This window comes from Zea mays, chromosome 8 (assembly GCF_902167145.1).
Source record: "Zea mays cultivar B73 chromosome 8, Zm-B73-REFERENCE-NAM-5.0, whole genome shotgun sequence".
Classification (NCBI taxonomy): Eukaryota; Viridiplantae; Streptophyta; class Magnoliopsida; order Poales; family Poaceae; genus Zea; species Zea mays.
In genome coordinates, this window is record NC_050103.1 from 116,244,765 (window position 1) to 116,267,126 (window position 22,362).

A 22,362-nucleotide genomic window follows, 5' to 3' on the forward strand; every position below is an offset into this window, starting at 1 on the left:
ACCATATCGCGCGCGTTCGACGACTATTATATCAAGGATTGTGGCGTCATCTCGACACCGGAGGTGAGCAGAGGTGGACCGACAACAATGACCACTCGCCATCGTCGGGGTACCTTTTGTGCCGGCCTGCCTTTAATTCTCTTCGCAAACACACACTTGCATTTTTTGTTTAAGCAAGCGTGTATGGTGGTGCGTGCCTGATGACTAACGATGTACGACGGAACTTCTACCGGCAGGTGTGGCACGTGCTCTCCAATAATGAGACCATGCAAATCATGACATATATCGAAGTCTGCATGATACTGATGGTTGCAATGTAGTAGTGAAACAACTAAATTAAAATAACAAAATTTATGTATGGCTAGGATCACAAATGGATTATGAAATATTTTCTTATAACAATATAAGACACATTTTGTATATAAGTTATCATGGTATTATATGTTCCCGTTGCAACGCACGGGTACTGACCTAGTTAACTAATAATTAGCAAACTATTTACTCTCTCAGTTCCGATTTATATTTGTTTGACTTTTTTACCCCAAGTTTTAACGACTCATCTTATTTAAAAAATCATAATTATTAATAATTTTTACAATGATATCGTTTAACATGTAATATAATTTAAGTATGGGTTTGAATTTTCCATTTTTCAAAAAATTGAATATGATGAGATGGTCAAACTTGGTAAAAAATCAAACAAATTATAAATTGGGACATATGGTGTATTAATTATCTAGTTTTACTATCAACCTTTTAGCCAACTAAGAGCAAGTCTAATAATATAGGCCACATCAGGGCTTTATGATGTTGACATATCACATATAGCCAACTAAAAAGTTTAGTCAATCACACAAGATGTACATTTAATATTTGGTCCATCTCTTCCCCTCACAATCTCTCTTGGAGTCCATTCTCTCTGTATTTCTCTTTCTTTTGTATCAATGTAAATCTAGGGATTGTTTGGTTGTAGAATTTGACCGGTAACGTAAACGCTATTTGATAACGCTGCAAATGAAAAAGAAGTAAGCTATTACTTAGATTGTTTGGTTCAGCTCAGGTAAGTCCTACTATACTATTGCACTTTGATGGGAGGGGTATTGGATAACACTCCATTTTCTATAAGTCCGTATCCAACTACATGGTAGTACATGGGTCTGTTTGGTTCAGCTTTTTTCTGACCATCTTTTTCGAAAATCTAGATGTGGGGAGAATCTGGCTCTGTAGAGAATCTGTGTATCATTAGGATTACGTGCGGAGGAAGATAAAGTTATCAATGAGACTCAGGATCTATAAAGTGACGGATTACTACTATTGTGACAACTCAACCGATTATATGTTTATGTTGATTTTGAATGTTTTTTACCCAAACGAATTTTATAAAAGCTGGCTGAAAAGCTGAGTGTTTGGCAGTCCGCAGCAGCTTTTGGTGGCCAGAAGCTGCGAGAATCTGGCTGTGTAGAGAATCTAAGTATCATTAGGATTACGTGCGGAGGAAGATAAAGGTGTCCATAGGACTCAGGATCTAGAAAGTGATGGATTCCTACTATTGCAACGACTCAACTGCCCTGTTTGTTTCAGCTTTTGGGGGCTTCTGGCCACCAAAAGCTGCTGCGGACTGCCAAACGCTCAGCTTTTCAGTCAGCTTCTATAAAATTCGTTTGGGTACAAACCATTCAACATCAACATAAACACATAATCGGTTGAGTCGTTGCAACAATAGGAATCCGTCACTTTCTAGATCCTGAGTTCTATGGACACATTTATCTTCCTCCGCACGTAATCCTAATGATACTCAGATTCTCTACATAGCTAGATTCTTCCTACAGCCAGATTCTCAGAAAAGCTGGTCAGAAAAAAACTGAACCAAACAGGCCAAGCGCAATACAACTTAATCAATTGCCATTGTAATCAAATAACGTGACATCCTACCAAACCAAACAACATCCTAATGTATATCTTATAGTTTATCTACATCATCTTATTATATTTGCTTTAACTATTAGGTTTAGTACATTTAAACGTGACGTAAATAAAGTTGTACATACCCTCGGGGCTGTCGCGGCGGACACGGTCGCATAATTAGACATAAGACACTCAAAGTTGTACTATCTATTACTCTCTCTGGTGTACTATTAATTGTCATTTAGGACAACGACGTGGTCCCAAAATATAACTCTGACCAATGTCTTTTTCTTTAAAATACAAATAAATTTTTAATATATTTATACTTTATAAAGTACTTGTTAATACAAATCGGTGCATATAAACATTGTGTTTTAAAACTACATAATAAAATAATTATTTGTAGCCAAAATTTTATAAGTTTGACTAAAATATTATCTAAAAAGACAACTAATAAGACAGAGAGAGTAGTAGTAGTTTGAAAGTGCACAATACACGCCATTATTCGGACGAGTAACCACTCAATCAAACAACACTCCAATCAACGCAAGGACGCATCGTATCGGGTAGTTTTACCGAACCATCTCTCTCTTCGCCTAGCGTGTATGTAGCCAAGCTACGCTAGCGTCTGAAGCGGTGGAAGGAAAGACGAACGAAGCTACAGCTGCCGAGGTCCCCGTTCCCGCCCACCGAGGCGTCGCGCATGCGGCCACCCGCACCCAGGCACTGGCCCGGGGGAGCGAGGCGTGGAGGCGGAGCAATGGCGGGCGGTCTGGACCGATCCGTGCAACTGTAGGCGCGGCGCGGGGGGTGTTGGCTGGTGCGTGATGGGATCTGGGAGCAGCAAGGCAACCACCTCCTCCACGTCGCCCACGGCGGCGGAGGCGGGCGGCGAGGGTAAGAGGCCAAATGGTAGCGAGAAGGCGAGGAGGGGGAGGAGCCTGCTGCCGCTGCCGAGTTCCTCCTGCTTCCGTGGCTCCACGACGCCTTGCGATTGCGACGTTTCCGCAGTGGCGGTGGACGTCGAGGTAAGGGTGTTTCCTTTCCCTCGCGGTGCTTTCGAATCTGTGCGTGTTGGAATGCGGCGAATCAGGCGAAGGAAGGGTGTTTTCACAAATGGAGCGCGGATACGTGTTAGATCTTGTCGCTGTGAGTTTGCTAGCCTCGGTTTCTGAGCGAGCATTTCTGGGGATTCGAGATTGTTCAATGGCTCCATAATTTGGTTTCAAATTGCAGTAACTGAATTCTGAACCATATTTTTTTTTTGGAAACTGAGTTCTGAACTTCTGTTTGATTGGATGTGCTACAAAAATTTCTTTCCGTAAATTATCTTCTTTCTCTTTGATTGCCTGTTTAGTTTCGATCATGTCAAATATTTTTGAACTCCTTGCGTATGAACTGTGGTGCACTACCCCTCAAAAAAATGGAGTACTAAAATGTACTATTATGATTTATGAATGAATAGTACAACTTGTTGGAACTAGATATGTTGCTTTGTTGGAATTCTAAACTTCATTTATCTGTAGTTTTTTAATTGAGTTGCCGTTACAGTTTTGGATCAAAGTCTTCATTTCTGCTATAATTAGACTGCCCATCCCCGTACCTATATCCAAACTCCACTATGTGAACAGCGCAGTCTAGGTAAACTATGGTAAACTGTTGGATTCAGTCTTAAATGATGCATTTGTATGTTTCTAGTGTAACAAGGGAGGGGAGACTGCAAGCCTACCTTCACTCACTCACACTACAAAATCTGATGAAGATGTTCTTGCAACGCCTAAGTCTCATCCCGGTGAAGAGATAACACTACCTTCATCAGATAGGGAAAGAGATCAAGATGATGGCGTGCTACAGAATGCTGCTGCCACTAACACTTTAACAGCAGCCAGTCAATTGACAGATCCTTCTGGGAGGTCAAGGCCACGTTTTGGTGTCAACTTTGGGTTGAGTAGAGCTGTCAGCTTGGGATCATCAGTAGCCTGCTCTATTCTGTCATCTGGCCTCCCGACTTCTGCTAACCCAGGTGAAGGTCGGGGTGATGTGGATGACTCTTCTGATACAGTCATCTCCCAGCAGGGTAGTGCACCAACTGCTGGGATTGATTCGACTCTAGACATGCTTAGAGATAGTGTCACGGCACAAGCTAGAGCAGCTCGTCAGGCTAGAAGAAATCTGCAAGAATCTGAAGATGCTATCTTGAGGAACTCCTACAGAAGGATGGGATCTCAGGAACCTTTTGAAGGCAGTGTTCGGTTTAGCCGAACATTAAGTGTTGGGCGGCTTCGGGACAGAGTCCTCAAACGGCCTCCATTCTCAGATGGGTTATTCACCCCTGCCCTTCTTTACGATAGGGCGGTATGGTTGTCTGGAAATGCTAGTGCTAGGCAAGATTCAGCAGTAATGCAAAGGACTAATTCAGACAGGAGTTCAGAATCGCGCTCTGATCCTTCAACCAATGGTCTGTACAACTTGAGCTCTGAGAGGCAGGCCAGTAATAGTGACCTACTGGAGCGTAGATCAGTTTTTCTTGAGAGGAGGCGGAGGATACGGTCTCAGGTAGTTTGGACTTAAACTTTATTTTAGCCTTGCTTATTACCTCTAAGAATTATAAGTTTATGAGTTTTTTTTTCTTAATAGGTCAGAGCTCTGCAAAGGTTGGGCAGCAGGTTTGAAAATTTATCTGGTCATGAGAGGTCCTGCATACTATCTGGTCAGCATAGAACAGGAACTTGCAACTGCAGAACAGGTAGTCGACAAGGCAATCCTGATGAAGAAACTAGCACAAGGGCTAGCATATCAAGAATTGTTATGTTAGCAGAAGCACTATTTGAGGTACGTTGTGCAAATATACGTACTGCCTCTGTCCAAAAAATGATTGTAATTCTCGCTTTTAATAAGTCAATCAATATCAAGTTTGATCAAATAGATACAAAAGGTACTAATAATATCATTAGATTAATAGTAATGTTCTTGACTGAAGAAGGATACTAACTTGCATCCTTGTGGTTATTACTTTCAGGTTCTGGATGAAATTCACCACCAATCTGCTGCGTTATCGTCATCAAGACCAGCGTTTTCTTCAATTGGATCTGTTCCTGCTCCAAGGGAGATTGTTGAGCGTCTTCCTGCAAAAGTGTATAGGAGACCATTGAAATACCACAGTGAGGAAGCTGCACAGTAAGACATTATGTCCTATTTAGAATAATGTTTGGAAGTTTGTTACTTAATTATATGAATTACAAACAGCTATAGTCTTATGTTTCACTGTTTCATAAATAGGACAAGCTCTTTTCTTTTAGCTCCAATGAACATGACATCCATGCACATGATGAAAAGTTAACAATACATGGAATGTCCATACATGTTTTCAGTGTGCTAAACTCCTTCCAGAGTAGCCACTATTATTTGCCCATAAAGTCCATTGTCTAAACTCAATCCTAACTTAAGCAAGCGATACATAAGCTGAATAAAGCATGGTTATACAAGATTCAGACGAAAACACTTGGTTTGCGATGATGTGGGAGATTGGAGGAGCCTAAGACTTCTCACTAGGCATTCCAAATTCCCAAATTTGCTGTACCTTCATATATTCAATCTACCATTGAAGGTTCAATAAGATAACTGTTTTTATGCACATGTGGTCTCTAGACTCTACAATTGCCATTTAAGTGGTGATTCATTTCCAGGTGTCTAGCACCTGTATGTTTTATGAGTGGGAGTGGGATTATTGTGTGGGCACTTGTCCAGTTGTCCTTGTAACCTCGCAACACGTATTGTTGTCCAACTTCTCATTTCTTTCATCTATGCAGATGCTATATTTGCCTTGTTGAATATGAAGAGGGAGATTGTCTTCGTATACTTCCATGCCATCATGAATTTCATCTAACATGTGTAGATAAATGGTTAAAGGAGATTCACAGGTATTCAAATCGTATTCTTTTTAATTCACTTCTAGGAAAAAGAAACTACGTAATCTGCATGCTATAATTAGGGCCGGATATCGAGCTAGCTTGGCTCGTTATCCTAATGACCTAGAATACTAGCTTGGCTCGGCTCGCTTTTTAGCTCGAGCTAGTTTGTTAAGCTCATGAGTTACACAATAAGCCCCTAAGAAATTTCAAATTAGAACACAACGAACAACAATAATCCACAACAAAGTAAATTGCAAATGGTTTGTGTGAGGTACTAGCAACATATGTAAATGGTCACGAAGTAATCCAATGTACATGAATATATCATGCATCATCGTCATCCAATTGAATTAAATCTCGCTAAACACTGGAGACGACAAACAAGAACTCAAAAGCAAGACAAAGAAACTTGATTGGATCTTGGGAAACAAAAAGCGCATCAGAGAGATCTGTACTAGACATTTATAATGCTGAGATGAGGTTTCAGATATCCCTGGTTTGTTTCTTCACCCGCTCTCAGGCCGCATTCCATTGAATCCCCAACCTAAACCGTGAAGAAAAGGTAGAGCTGTCTCACTGAGTCACTAGGTTCAGGTTCAAAGTAGCCTCTTCGTATTTGGGGGGTAAGGGGGTAAGCTTGCTTCGGTTTGTCCTTTTCTAAGACCCCGCTCATGTGGCCATGTGGGAGCCTCTAGCACTGAGTCTGCTCTAGGGAAATAATGGAACATTTGCAGCACCTACCATCCAGGACAACAATTAGCTATTGATCAGCGTGTTTAGGGATTGTCTAGCATGAGTGTGTGAGGGAGACTCAGGCAGGCGGCGGCTCAGTGGCAACATGTTAGAATGGGCTATAGGAGAGTCAAATGGAGTGGTTTGTTGTGTGCCATACAGGACTAGGGTTGTGTAACACCCGGCTTTTAGGGGTCCAAAACCCGGGCGCTAACATAAACACCAGGTATGCTGGGACCAAGTCTCACACATATGATGTAAAGCGGCACAGGATCGAATGTCACATCTTTATATATAACAGGAGTTCTATACAAAATAAATAATTACATTATAAGGAGACAACGGTCCAGCAACCCAAAGTTGACTGGGAGACGACGACCTAGACCACTCACGAACTCATCGCAGCATCCTCCATGAGCATCATCCTGCAGTACCTGGTCTTGACCTGTGGGGTGTGTGAGACAGCAAGAGTGAGCTCACATACGTTCATCGCTCAACAAGTTGTGGGGAATAATGTGCATGAACTCGCCAAAGGTGGGAGCTCACGTGAAGTGTAAGGCTTACCAAAGAAGATGGTTAGAGCTGAGCATTGCTTTTAAAGTTGGTCAAAATTTTATTAGCAATTACTAAGTATAAGTAAATACCAACCCAATTGAATAGTAGAACAAAAGTAACAACCTCACCTGCGATGCAATGCATATGACAAATTGAGTTTAAGTTCCATAATTTAATCATGTGAGTGTCCGAGCCGCTCATGACCGTGAGCACGGCTAGTATACCAGTTTTACACTCTGCAGAGGTTGCGCATCTTTACCCACAAGTCATGTTACCCATCTGCCAAGGGATCGCGACTTCCCATACACCTCTACCGAGGAGGCGAGGCAGGGTAACACTACGAGGCCTTTACAAAGTTCCACTAGCTTCAGAAAACCCGCTACAGTTTATAGGAAGCTCCAATGCAGGAATCCCTTGCAGGACCGCCATCACAGCAAAATCCTCCCGAGGGCCTCCCCAGGAATCCCTTGCAGGACCGCCATCACAGCAAAATCCTCCCGAGGGCCTTCCCAGGAATCCCTTGCAGGACCGCCATCACAGCAAAATCCTCCCGAGGGCCTCCCTACACTGACCACTCCCCTACTGCCCTTGCCCCTTTCGGGTAAGGTAGTCCTCCACTAGCTTTCCTAATTAGTCAGCCAAGGGCGTCCCATTAAACCCTTGTGGTAGCACTGTTTTCCCGGGTGGTTCTCCATGTTCCAATTAACATAATGATCTCATCATGAACAGTAATAATAAACACATAATAAAAGTGTAATCATAATTAATGTATCTTCATACCCAAAACCACATAAAGCACTAGCAAGTACTACCCAAAAAGTTCAGTGGTAAACAAGGTATAAAGATAGTCAAAACTAGGGTAACCTATTAGGTCCCATCAAAATTAACCTATGCAGATCATTATGATTAATTAGAACATGAGTGGGTAAAAAGAAGTGATCAAGGGCACAACTTGCCTGAGACTTGAGATTCCAGGTACCAAGATGATCTTCAGATGACACGTGACCTCACGCTAGTCGTAGCAATACAAACAAGCAGTGTATAGGCAAAATTAACATCACACCAAACAAGTAAACAAAATACATAATAATAATTTACACATTAAAATGAGATTCTAGGAACAGGAATCATTAATTTTGGAGTTATAGATTTTAAGTTATGGATTTTCTAATGTTTTATGTGTTTAATACAAGATTAAGTATTAGATAAATTTAAATGAGCCTTTTATGCCAAAACAGAGGCACACAATGATGAAGAATATTATTACAAAATTTTAGAAACTGGAATGGTTCAATTTGGAGCTAAAATGAATTTTCTATGAATTATCTAAGTTCTAGCAATTATTTTCATATTAAAAATCTATTTTCTATTTTATTTATTCAATTTAAACGATCACTGGACTGGGCCCCATATTCTAGAAAGTGCAGGGGGCAAAACGGAAGTTTTCCCCAGACACAGACCACAGGCGCATGGAGCGCGGGTTTATTCACTAAAAGGTCGAGGGCTCTTATGCAACTTTACCGGACCGAAGGGGTAAGATCTAATGTGAGCCGCACGATCTACAGTCTACGACCTAGATTAGATCGCATAAAACCGAACCGGTATGCAGCCATAGTCCTCGGATCTGAATCCGACGATCACGGTTTAATGAACCCGCGTTCGGATTTCTACCGTACATCGCAAGATCTACGGTCCGGGTTCTTCCTAACCGAAGAGGTAGCTACCTTCCAATCTTGGCCGCCCATCATCAGATCAACGGCCAGGAGATCTTCGCCTACCACCCTGCGCACGCGACAAGGCAGAGACCACAGGCCACACGGCGGCGAGCTCCCCGGCGCACCCGCAGTCGACGACGCAGAGCTCTAAACCCAAATTGGACGGAGCTACACGATGCAGGGGTAAGGGTGAACGCGCGAAGAAGGTTCTCACCGACGGAAGAGGCTCAGTCGAAGCAGTCCACGGCGGAGGGCGAGCCCGCGGCGGCGTAGAGGCCCGGCGAGCAATCCCCGTAGTCAGGAGCGCGGAATCGCACAAGCAAGGCGATGGTAAAGTTTAGCGCGACCTGGCGAAGCTCTCCGGCCAGGTTGCAGAGGGCGCAATGACACCGAATCGGGGTCCTCCCCCGCGCGGCGAATCTCGCTTCTCTCACCTATCTCTCGCGTTCCCTGGCGGCTGTACGCTTCTCCCGCACGGCTATGGCTTGTGCGCGGTTTTATAGGTCCGGGATTAAGGAAGTCGGCTAGCGCACAACTCGGCCTAAGTGGTTACAACGGCATCGGTGAATTCGTCGGGGAAAATCCCTAGAATCGCGGCTGGGCGGACGGTGCCGCGCCCGAGTCCGCGGGGAGGAAGACGACCGACCTGTCCGAGCGGGCCCACATGTAGGTGAAAGAGAGAACGGAGGAGAGAGGCGCGCGTATGACCGGGCGGTCCCACCTGTCGGCGCGGGTTGGCTGGAAGAATGGGCTGCACTGGGTTAATGGGCCGAATTGGTAGCCGCCGGCCCAGGTAAGGTTTTATTCTTTCTCCTTTTTATTTTTCTGTTTTCTTTTCTTTCCCAAGTTTATGTTTTTCAAATTTTGAATTCAAGTGCTGTTGTGAAGTTTATTCCTTAACCAAAAATATAAGTTTATAATATAGTATGCTCAAGTACAAATATTTGATTAATCATATTTTATTTATATTTATATAGTACTTTTCTCCTCTTTTCTCAAATTCTAAGATTCCTTTTAGCTCTTAAATTCCACTTTTGGGCTTTAATATATTTCCTTGTCTCATTATTTCCATGAGTGAATGCTCAATCATATAAACACCAGCATGATGCAAAATTTTTAATGGCATATATTCTTTTTATTAATTATTTGCTTTTGAATATGTTGTTCACATGGGATGATGCATAAAGATCAAACTCACATAAAGAGAAATTGTTTCTCTATTGGTATTATTTCTAGCAATTTACAAAGTGGGTGTTACAAATCCTACCCCCCTTAAAAATAATCTCGTCCTCGAGATTAGTAAGAAAGGGGATCCAACAAGTTTGGTTTGTAGTCTATGCTTTAGTTTCTAGTTGGTTTTAATACCAAAAGATTTATATTTTTTTTAATATCACAAATCATCATGTGATTAGGAAAGCATGGGTATATATATAGCTACTTTATTATGTAGGATAAAAGATGTATCCAAAGCATGGATAGGTTTGGGTAGGGTAAGGAAGGACTCCATCCTAGATTGTGGATCTTGACTCATCTTGGTGATCCCGCTTGATCCTTGAAGACTTGAGTTGGTGCTTATACTTTCTTGATGAGGTTGACCATCTTCGGTCTCCAATCTTGGTATCTCCATCTGAGCTAGGGAGCTGTAGTTAAGATGGCTAGGGTCTGTGGATAGGACTTTTTTTTTAATAGGTTTACATAGATGGATTATGTAACTTATTGGGAGTGTATGACTGAGTTGATCTATGGCACTAACTTAGGCTTAAGTGAATTAGGAGTATGGTTTTATCCTTTGTACCAGCATTAAGAGTCACCCACAAGGTTAAATCATAATAGATTAGATAGGGCCTAATTTTTGTCGCCAACATTATCTAACTTATTTAAGTAACTCAAATTTGGATTAGATCATGGTTGTTATTCTAGAGTGGGATCAATATGATAATTAGGGCAAGATAAATCCATAAGGATAAGGTAAAATCTTTTGAGGTCAGTTAGATCTATTAAGATGGGATAAGTAAAGTGGTTAGGATAAGATGAATCCTTCAAGATAAGATGAATCTATTAAGATAAGAGAATATTTTTAAGATAAGATGGATCTATGAGTGTAGGATAGAATCTTTTAAGATGAGATGGATATTGTTAGGTTAGATACTTTTAATGAGGGATAATCTAGTTTGTCTAGTTAGTTTTATAAGCATTATGTATATGCAGATGTAATCGTGGACATTACTCCACAACTCATCACACTCAATCAAAGATCCAAATCAGACATGTATCACAAGAACAAATAATCAATCATACAAATACTTATAAAAATAGTTTTGTTTTTGTTCCTAGGATTAGGTTTCCTATTCCTAAAGGTCACTTTAGGCACAGGATTTCAAAGTGTGAAATCCACATTTGTCTTTAGAAGGAAATGGTAAGGATAATCAGAGTAAAGCGGAAATAGATGAGAAAAGATTAAGATAAGTTTAGAAAAGAATCAGAGTAGCAAAGGTAAGTAAGCAATGGTTGTCCAGTTCTATCTAGGTTTCGTCCTACAGTCAACATTCCTCTGATACCACTTCTGTAACACCCGGCTTTTAGGGGTCCAAAACCCGGGCGCTAACATAAACACCAGGTATGCTGGGACCAAGTCTCACACATATGATGTAAAGCGGCACAGGATCGAATGTCACATCTTTATATATAACAGGAGTTCTATACAAAATAAATAATTACATTATAAGGAGACAACGGTCCAGCAACCCAAAGTTGACTGGGAGACGACGACCTAGACCACTCACGAACTCATCGCAGCATCCTCCATGAGCATCATCCTGCAGTACCTGGTCTTGACCTGTGGGGTGTGTGAGACAGCAAGAGTGAGCTCACATACGTTCATCGCTCAACAAGTTGTGGGGAATAATGTGCATGAACTCGCCAAAGGTGGGAGCTCACGTGAAGTGTAAGGCTTACCAAAGAAGATGGTTAGAGCTGAGCATTGCTTTTAAAGTTGGTCAAAATTTTATTAGCAATTACTAAGTATAAGTAAATACCAACCCAATTGAATAGTAGAACAAAAGTAACAACCTCACCTGCGATGCAATGCATATGACAAATTGAGTTTAAGTTCCATAATTTAATCATGTGAGTGTCCGAGCCGCTCATGACCGTGAGCACGGCTAGTATACCAGTTTTACACTCTGCAGAGGTTGCGCATCTTTACCCACAAGTCATGTTACCCATCTGCCAAGGGATCGCGACTTCCCATACACCTCTACCGAGGAGGCGAGGCAGGGTAACACTACGAGGCCTTTACAAAGTTCCACTAGCTTCAGAAAACCCGCTACAGTTTATAGGAAGCTCCAATGCAGGAATCCCTTGCAGGACCGCCATCACAGCAAAATCCTCCCGAGGGCCTCCCCAGGAATCCCTTGCAGGACCGCCATCACAGCAAAATCCTCCCGAGGGCCTTCCCAGGAATCCCTTGCAGGACCGCCATCACAGCAAAATCCTCCCGAGGGCCTCCCTACACTGACCACTCCCCTACTGCCCTTGCCCCTTTCGGGTAAGGTAGTCCTCCACTAGCTTTCCTAATTAGTCAGCCAAGGGCGTCCCATTAAACCCTTGTGGTAGCACTGTTTTCCCGGGTGGTTCTCCATGTTCCAATTAACATAATGATCTCATCATGAACAGTAATAATAAACACATAATAAAAGTGTAATCATAATTAATGTATCTTCATACCCAAAACCACATAAAGCACTAGCAAGTACTACCCAAAAAGTTCAGTGGTAAACAAGGTATAAAGATAGTCAAAACTAGGGTAACCTATTAGGTCCCATCAAAATTAACCTATGCAGATCATTATGATTAATTAGAACATGAGTGGGTAAAAAGAAGTGATCAAGGGCACAACTTGCCTGAGACTTGAGATTCCAGGTACCAAGATGATCTTCAGATGACACGTGACCTCACGCTAGTCGTAGCAATACAAACAAGCAGTGTATAGGCAAAATTAACATCACACCAAACAAGTAAACAAAATACATAATAATAATTTACACATTAAAATGAGATTCTAGGAACAGGAATCATTAATTTTGGAGTTATAGATTTTAAGTTATGGATTTTCTAATGTTTTATGTGTTTAATACAAGATTAAGTATTAGATAAATTTAAATGAGCCTTTTATGCCAAAACAGAGGCACACAATGATGAAGAATATTATTACAAAATTTTAGAAACTGGAATGGTTCAATTTGGAGCTAAAATGAATTTTCTATGAATTATCTAAGTTCTAGCAATTATTTTCATATTAAAAATCTATTTTCTATTTTATTTATTCAATTTAAACGATCACTGGACTGGGCCCCATATTCTAGAAAGTGCAGGGGGCAAAACGGAAGTTTTCCCCAGACACAGACCACAGGCGCATGGAGCGCGGGTTTATTCACTAAAAGGTCGAGGGCTCTTATGCAACTTTACCGGACCGAAGGGGTAAGATCTAATGTGAGCCGCACGATCTACAGTCTACGACCTAGATTAGATCGCATAAAACCGAACCGGTATGCAGCCATAGTCCTCGGATCTGAATCCGACGATCACGGTTTAATGAACCCGCGTTCGGATTTCTACCGTACATCGCAAGATCTACGGTCCGGGTTCTTCCTAACCGAAGAGGTAGCTACCTTCCAATCTTGGCCGCCCATCATCAGATCAACGGCCAGGAGATCTTCGCCTACCACCCTGCGCACGCGACAAGGCAGAGACCACAGGCCACACGGCGGCGAGCTCCCCGGCGCACCCGCAGTCGACGACGCAGAGCTCTAAACCCAAATTGGACGGAGCTACACGATGCAGGGGTAAGGGTGAACGCGCGAAGAAGGTTCTCACCGACGGAAGAGGCTCAGTCGAAGCAGTCCACGGCGGAGGGCGAGCCCGCGGCGGCGTAGAGGCCCGGCGAGCAATCCCCGTAGTCAGGAGCGCGGAATCGCACAAGCAAGGCGATGGTAAAGTTTAGCGCGACCTGGCGAAGCTCTCCGGCCAGGTTGCAGAGGGCGCAATGACACCGAATCGGGGTCCTCCCCCGCGCGGCGAATCTCGCTTCTCTCACCTATCTCTCGCGTTCCCTGGCGGCTGTACGCTTCTCCCGCACGGCTATGGCTTGTGCGCGGTTTTATAGGTCCGGGATTAAGGAAGTCGGCTAGCGCACAACTCGGCCTAAGTGGTTACAACGGCATCGGTGAATTCGTCGGGGAAAATCCCTAGAATCGCGGCTGGGCGGACGGTGCCGCGCCCGAGTCCGCGGGGAGGAAGACGACCGACCTGTCCGAGCGGGCCCACATGTAGGTGAAAGAGAGAACGGAGGAGAGAGGCGCGCGTATGACCGGGCGGTCCCACCTGTCGGCGCGGGTTGGCTGGAAGAATGGGCTGCACTGGGTTAATGGGCCGAATTGGTAGCCGCCGGCCCAGGTAAGGTTTTATTCTTTCTCCTTTTTATTTTTCTGTTTTCTTTTCTTTCCCAAGTTTATGTTTTTCAAATTTTGAATTCAAGTGCTGTTGTGAAGTTTATTCCTTAACCAAAAATATAAGTTTATAATATAGTATGCTCAAGTACAAATATTTGATTAATCATATTTTATTTATATTTATATAGTACTTTTCTCCTCTTTTCTCAAATTCTAAGATTCCTTTTAGCTCTTAAATTCCACTTTTGGGCTTTAATATATTTCCTTGTCTCATTATTTCCATGAGTGAATGCTCAATCATATAAACACCAGCATGATGCAAAATTTTTAATGGCATATATTCTTTTTATTAATTATTTGCTTTTGAATATGTTGTTCACATGGGATGATGCATAAAGATCAAACTCACATAAAGAGAAATTGTTTCTCTATTGGTATTATTTCTAGCAATTTACAAAGTGGGTGTTACAGGTTGGTGGTACTAGACTGCCAGCTTAAGTCTAGTGCTTGTTTGGCGCTTGGCTGGTTTGGCTTGCAAGCCCGTGAGCAAACTCGAGCTGGCTCGTTATCTATTTTTTTGATGTAAGTGGCTCGTTATCTATAGCAAGCTAAAACTTGAGCACAGATCATTATACAATTGCAAACGCGCTGAGCCAAGTTGAGATGTGCCAGTCATGAGCTGAGCGAGCTATTGAGTTTTTGTCTAGCCCTAGCTATAATTATCTCCTTAACAAGGGAGCTCTATAGACTGTAGCTATCCCTTGTTTGTGTGATATTTGGAGATTATTGACATTCTCTAACAGGAAATCTACATGCTCTGTAATGGTAAACTTGTTAGTTTCTTGCAAAGTATTTAGACTACATTTGGTATAGGGTTGAGAAATGAGCCTAGATTTTGGACACCCCAAAATCTGACATGTTTTGCCAGTTTGAAGTATGAGTTGGAGAGTGAGAATATGGGAAACCCTAACCCTAACTAGGGTAGGTACTTGTATATATATTGATAGATGTTGGGCCTAGCCCATTACACAAGGTGTGACAGTAATTACAAGGGGCTAACCCCAAAACCCTAGGCGAATACTCTAACACCCCCCACAGTCTCAACTCTATCCTGTACAGATGTTGAGAGTTGATACTGGATCGAAAGTCGGCGAAGACACTCGACGACAACCCCTTGGTGAAGATGTCGGCGAACTGCAACGTTGTGGGGACGTTGAGAACCCGAACGTCACCGGCGGCGACCCGCTCGCGGACAAAGTGCAGGTCGATCTCCACGTTCTTCGTGCGCTGATGTTGCACGAGATTGGTGGAGAGGTAGACCTCGTTGACATGTCGCAATAGACGAGGCTGGCACACTGGAGGGGGCTGTGGAGCTCGTGGAGAAGCTGACGCAGCCAGGAGGCCTCTGCCACGCCGTTGGCTACAGCGCGGTACTCAGCCTCCGCGCTGGAGCGGGACACGACGGGCTGCCGCTTGGCGGTCCAAGAGACGAGGTTGGTGCCCAAGAACACGGCATAACCGAAAGTGGATCGACATGTGTCGGGCCAGCCAGCCCAGTCAGCGTCGGTGTAGACCACGAGCTCCGACGTCGGGGAGGGTCGGAGTAGAAGGCATTTGTCGACGAAGCCGCGAAGGTAGCGCAGGATCCGCTTGAGAGCGGTAAGATGGGGCTCCCGCAAGGTGCACATATGTAGGCACACCTGTTGGACAACGTAGGCGATGTCGGGCTTGCAGAAGGTGAGGTAAGTTGGAGAGTGAGAATATGGGAAACCCTAACCCTAACTAGGGTAGGGACTGGTATATATATTGATAGATGTTGGGCCTAGCCCATTACATAAGGGCGTGACAGTAATTACAAGGGGCTAAGGCTGTCTCCAGCAGCGTCTCCTAAATTCCATTACCTAAAGGAATATTCTATGTCCTTTACAGCACACTCTAAAAGATTCTATCCTCTATATATTCTCAGTCTCCAGCAGCGTCCCCTAAATTCGGTCCCCTAAAGCTACAGTGTTAACAGATTCCCTTTTTCTATTTCTTTTTTCTGTTTTCTTTGTTTTGTTCCCATTTGACGCTATACAAATGATGCGCAAAAAAGTGTATTTATTAATTTTCGAATTAATAATTTCGAATTGTCAAATTTAATTAACAAATGTCTCGCCGCCCACGGCCTCCCTACCAGTGAAGTACGGGTGCACTAAGGCGAGCCCGCGAATGGCCACGCCGGCGGCGGAGGCTCGCACGGCCGTGTCGTGCGCGATGTTGGCGCCGGCTGCAGCCCGCCAGGAACACGCGGGACAGGTCGGCGTGCTCCAGCAGCCACGGGTCCTCGCCGAGCGTCACCGCCCACCGCAGCGCCGCCCACGCGTCGTCGTACGCGGCGGGCAGCTTGTGCTCCGGCGCGAGGCGGTAGTAGACGGACACGCCGATGGCGCCCGAGCGGGCGACAAGGTCGTTGAGGTAGCTGTGCCGCGAGCGGTCCGGCGGCGCATGGGAAATGGTTGCCATACGAATGGAGAGGGAAACCTCCGCGTCGGCGCGGGATTCACCAGCGGCCGATGTGTAGCGAACGCATAGAGTCCGCCACATTTACAGGATGGAAGGCGAACGGTAAAATTTAGAGTGCCATTTACCGGTCATTGCTGGAGGCACACAGAACGTTTGTATCCGCTAAACTTACTGAATAGAACCATATACAGAACCTTGTTGGAGACAGCCTAACCCCGAAACCCTAGGTGAATATTCTAACAGTTGAAATGAGTTATAATTTGGAAATAAGATAGTATGTTGTTATTTGTTATTTAAGGAACTCTTCAGAATGTTTGAACCATAAGCAATTGATGGATGATAGGATTTCATTTTCAATTTTCAGGGTAAAAAAGGTAAAAAGGTGCGCAAATAGTTATGTGTGTGCTGGTTAAATTCTCACTTGAGCTTGTTACTGAAGTTTCCTTTTTTCCCGAGTCTCAAAATTACAGAACAGATCTGGAATCCAGTGTTAGATGTTAGTATCATTACTGGAAACATCTTGTTGACTAAGACAGAACCTAAGACTTGCCTTCTGAAATTTCTTGTCGGTACTTTGTTACTCTGTTGTTGCTAAAAGAATTAGCTCCATAAAATATGCATTGATTATATCATACAGAAATATCAGCTGACGCGTTTAATTACCTTTCTGCTTATATGAATTTCCATCTTGTTTTCTAGGGTTTGTCCACTTTGTCGTGGCGATGTCTGCAGATCTGATGCACTGATTGGAAAGGTCAGCTGATTCTGTCTCTTGAGAATGCAGCTTCCTACAGAGAAAAGTGGAGCTCTTTCCATGGTTCTAATTCCGATACAACCTACAAAACTATTGCACAGGATGCTCCTGTATTGTATGGAAAATTCGCATTGAAACTGGTCACACGCTATTGTGAATTTAAGACTCTTGTATGGTGGGGCGAGTTTGTTGATATTGGATTGTTGCCTTCCGTTTCCTTATACCGATGTGACGTTTGATCAATGTGTGTGTGTGTGTGGGGGGGGGGGGGGGGGGGGGGGGTGCGATTTTCCACATATTTCTTATTTGAGCTTTGAACAGGGGACTAGCCTGTTGCCTTGTTTCGAAACGGCTTCTACTTTTTAAGGTTGAAGTCTCGTATCCAGTCTAAAACCCCAGTAAACTACAGCTTCTAATTTTTTTAACCAAATCTAGACTTTACTGATTGGGTGGTCGGTGAACCTAATATATTAGGCTGGTTTGAGGCAAAACCGTCGTATCAAAACAAATCTTCTCGGCAGGTTTGTAAATAAAGTACGATAAGGCTGGATCTAATGCTTTCGGCTTATATAAATTACCTAGTGCATATCATTTACTGTTTTATCGTTGTGTAATAGACATAGGCCTAACTATTCTATATATAAATCTATCTCCCAACTTTGGTTAGGGTTAGGAATACCAATATGGTATCAACTAGGTTTCTTTTCTCCCACCTTGCTTCTCCCTCATTCAGCCATCAGCACCCTTGTGTTGGCCACCGACCTTCCTCTCAGGCTCCCGGCACGTCCCCCTCCTCTTCCTTGCTTTCCTTATCACGTCGCTGCTCCTTGTCGGTGGTGGCCTAGGGGGCTAGGCTTCCGACGCTGGCGTGCTTCGTCCTCTCCGCCTTCCGGTGGTGTGAGCAGCCTCGGCACCTGGCGTGCGTCGCCCACAGCCAAGGACCGCCACAGCCACTGTGGGCCCCTTGCTCATGGCCTCCCTCCTCTTGGGCGGCGCATCCGCTGCCTCTACCCCGCCCCACGTCGGCCACCAGCGGCCACATCCTGCCCGTCCTAGCCCCATGCAACCCCAGCGCGCCCGCGCCAGTGGCTGGCGGCCTTGTCGCTCCCGCGTCGACCACTGGCGGCCCAGCCACGCCCTCATCGGCCACCATCAAATCTCCCGTACCTCCGGCGCTCGCTGCCCCTCTTACTTTCACCCAGTTGTAAGTAAAATGGACCTCAGCCCATTTGACTTACTGATTTTGGTGTTTGATGATAAACATAGCACATGGACTAATGTGTTTGCTATTGTTTGTGTTTGTAGTTTACAGAATGCGAAGAGGATTGGACTAAAGCACTAAGGATGCAACACCTCAAAACAAGTCCAAAAAAATGTGTAGAAGTCTAAGACTCAAGACCAAAAGAAGCCCAAAAAGATAGTGATGAAATCCAAGAAGTGAGTAGTCAGTCAGCGCTCTGATGGTGCACCGGACAATCTTTGCAGAGAGGTCCACAACTAAGGACTTTCGGGCGCTGTAGCACCAGACTGTCCAGTGTGCACCGGATAGTCTGGCCAACAGTCGGCTCCAACGATCGACTGCTACTGACCTCAACGATCGGCTGACGTGGCTAGGACACCGGACTGTCCGGTGCACCCGACGACAGAAGCAGCAGCTTTTCTGTCCAACAGCTATAATTGAGGGGGAGGCTATTTATACCCCCAATCGGCCATTTGAAGGTGTGGGAGCCCAAGCAACATATCAACACATGATATAGACATTTTCAAGTGCTCAAACACCTAAGTGATTGATAGAATCACTCGGTAATTAGCGTAGGTGCTTTGCAAAGTGTTTAGGTTAGTTAGACCGCTTATGCACTTGCTCTAGGTGAACCCTAGTTAGTTGAGTGAGTTTAGAAAAACCCACGTAACCCCTCATCTCTTGCATGATTCGTTGTAATATTGTACCGAGTGGGGCGAGAGTCTTGCGAGATCGTGACAACCGAGTTTGTGTCACGGCCGCCACCGTGTACCAGAGGGAACGAGGCCCACGACGTTTCAACCAGAAGCTCGATAGTGGAGACGGCGGGGAGCGTCGGAGAGGCGCCAGAAGCGGAGTTACTCGTCTGTGGTGCTTGGCCCTCGCGTGTGCTACTCTTTGCGTTAGGGACACCAACAAGGATTAGTCAGGATCGGATACCTCGGTAAAAATACCGTCGTCGTCCACGAGAGTTTGCTTTCTCTACTAGCTCTTTAATCTTCCGCATTTACTCTCTCTACTTAAGTTGCAATCTTTACTAGTCTTAGTGTAAATTATACAGGATTGGAACTTAGGTTGCTTAACTCCTTTTGCGGTAGAGATAGCAACACATGGACAAAACCTAGTTTGCACATTCTAGTTAACTTATTTGCATAGGTTTTGTTCTAGGCATTACTTTGTGGTCTAGTTAAGAAAGAAGTTTTAGAAGTCCTAATTCACCCCTCTTAGGCGTCACCGTTTCCTACAAGTGGTATCAAAGCCCGGTTTGGCTCATTTGAAACGTTTTAGCTTCACTGCTAATCGAGCCGACGCTTTTTAGAGGAAGGGGATGGATACCCATAGGCCACCACACTTTGATGGCACTAACTTCCCTTATTATAGTGCTAGAATAGCTTGTTACCTAGAAGCGGTTGACCTAGGTGTTTGGAGAGTCACTCTTGATGGGATGAAACCACCCAAAAAGCTCACTATGAGTGACGAAAAAGAAATTCTTTTAAATGCTAGAGCCAAAAAATACTTGTATGAATCTCTTAGCATGGAATTTTTCAATCAAGTATTTACCTTGAAAAATGCTAATGAGATTTGGATTAAATTGCATGAGCTCCATGACGGCACATCTAATGTCCGTGAGCAAAAACATTATCTCGTGTTAAATGAGTATAATTCCTTTGTAATGAAAGAAAATGAGATTGTTAGAGACATGCATTTCGTTTAAATCTTGTGATTAATGAGCTCAACTCTATTGGAATTAATAAGCTAGATGATGCAGACATTGTGAGGAAGATCATCTCCCTTCTACCACAACAAAGATATGGGAGCATCATCACCATCCTTCACAACCTTGAGGACTTGATCCAAATGCTCCCAACGATTTTGATTGGAAAGATTGCGACATTTTGGATGTCGCGGAAAATGGGTCAACAAGAGGAGCCAACACCTTCAAAGCCATATGCTTTTGCATGTGATGAACACAAAAAGATAAAAGGCAAGAAGAAGGCTCCAAGATCAAGTGAAGAGGAGGAGGAAGAACATGAAAATGATGATGAAGAAAATGATCAGGCCTCAACATCATCCTCTGAGGACGAAGAAACAGTCCGACGCGTCAGAAAGGTAATTGGGATGATTTGCAAGATTAATCTAATGGGTGTGCCCCTGCAAGTCGAGGATGTTCTCTTTAACATTGACATAAAAAAGCAAAGAAAGAGAGGATGCTTCACATGTGGGGAGAAAGGCCACTTCAGGGACAACTATCCAAATATGGTTGAACCCACAAAGAGGAGGAGCAAAGGCAAGGCACTCACAAGTGTCAAGAATTGGGATGATTCTTCAAGCGAAGGTGATCCTCTAAGGACTCATAGCCATCGCTCTTCATCATGCTCTTCACGGTCATCTCACAAAAGCCTTATGGCAAGAGGTAAAACAAATATCCCAAGAAACAATTAGAATCTAATGCTCCATCCTCAACTACCGATGATAGCATTATAAAAAAGAACAAAAAACTTAAGGCTAAGTTAGCTAGATCTCAAGAAGCTATTGAAAACTTGCTAGAGAAAATGGAAATTCTTAGCATACACAATAATGAGCTAACTAGAAAGCTATAGAGCATCGGTAGCACCCCATGAGCTTCTTTAGTTGAAATTCCTAAAATTATTAAGAAAGATGCTTCTACTTATTGCTTTGATTTAATTGATGATTCTAATCCCTGCAATCAAGTTCTTGTTAAGAATATTGTTATAGAAACATGTTCGGATAAGATTATAATGGAGAATGAGCAATTAAGGCAAGAGGTGGCTCGCCTAAGCAAGGTTTTGTATGACAAGAAAGACAAAGCTAAACAAACACAACCTCCTCAGGATAACACCATTGCGGGAGTGAACAAGCCTGTAGAGGGAGAAACCTTGGTTTGTAGGCTATGCCACAAGGAAGGCCACAAGTCTTACCAATGCAAGACGACGACCGAGGAGAAGCAAAAGAAAAAGGCAACAAGCAAAATCTCCAACACCTACATCAACAAGGTGGACAAAAAGACCGCTACACCATATTTGATGAAAAAGAAAAATAATGGAAATGTGATAGCAATCAAGGCCAACAAAGGAAAGGGGACCAAACGCAACTGGGTGCCAAAAGAAATTATCTCAACCATGAAAAGCACCGAGAAGGTTTGGATCCCAAGAGGGAAGTAAGAAGTCTGAAGGACTTCCGGGAATTTGGAGACTTGGCAAAATTGGGATGTATATCATGGGATGCATCACATCGGATTAAGTTTATTGCCAAGTGGGTTAGTGAAAATTTTGGACCCAAATTCCCCACCCATGACTAAGGTAACTAGATTTATTGCATTTACCTATTTTTAGATATACATATCTATTTTTATCTAGTTTTTACCTTACATGCCTAATTTTACATATGATATTTTCTTTTGATTAAAATTGCATGCATACTAGGTCAATCATATGGTAGGAATGCTCGTTTTCAATTCATACACTTGAGCAAACCTACATGATTTAAAATGTTTAGTTAGGCATGTCACATGGCTTATTTAACATTCCTAAGTCAATGACACTAACGCTTCAAAGTTTATATCCTACTAGTGGTA

The 22,362-nt window shown here is 43.6% G+C and overlaps 1 protein-coding gene across 1 annotated transcript; it reads left to right on the plus strand.

Annotated features, from left to right (window-relative positions):
• The first annotated feature begins 2,462 nt into the window (after positions 1-2,462).
• On the plus strand, positions 2,463-17,748 carry LOC542182 (RING/U-box superfamily protein). Its single transcript, NM_001305873.1, has 6 exons — positions 2,463-2,933; positions 3,604-4,461; positions 4,543-4,737; positions 4,925-5,082; positions 5,715-5,825; positions 17,473-17,748. The coding sequence occupies exons 1-6, from the start codon at positions 2,733-2,735 to the stop codon at positions 17,534-17,536; spliced, it is 1,587 nt and encodes a 528-aa protein (NP_001292802.1). The 5' UTR covers positions 2,463-2,732; the 3' UTR covers positions 17,537-17,748.
• Positions 17,749-22,362: the final 4,614 nt, after the last annotated feature.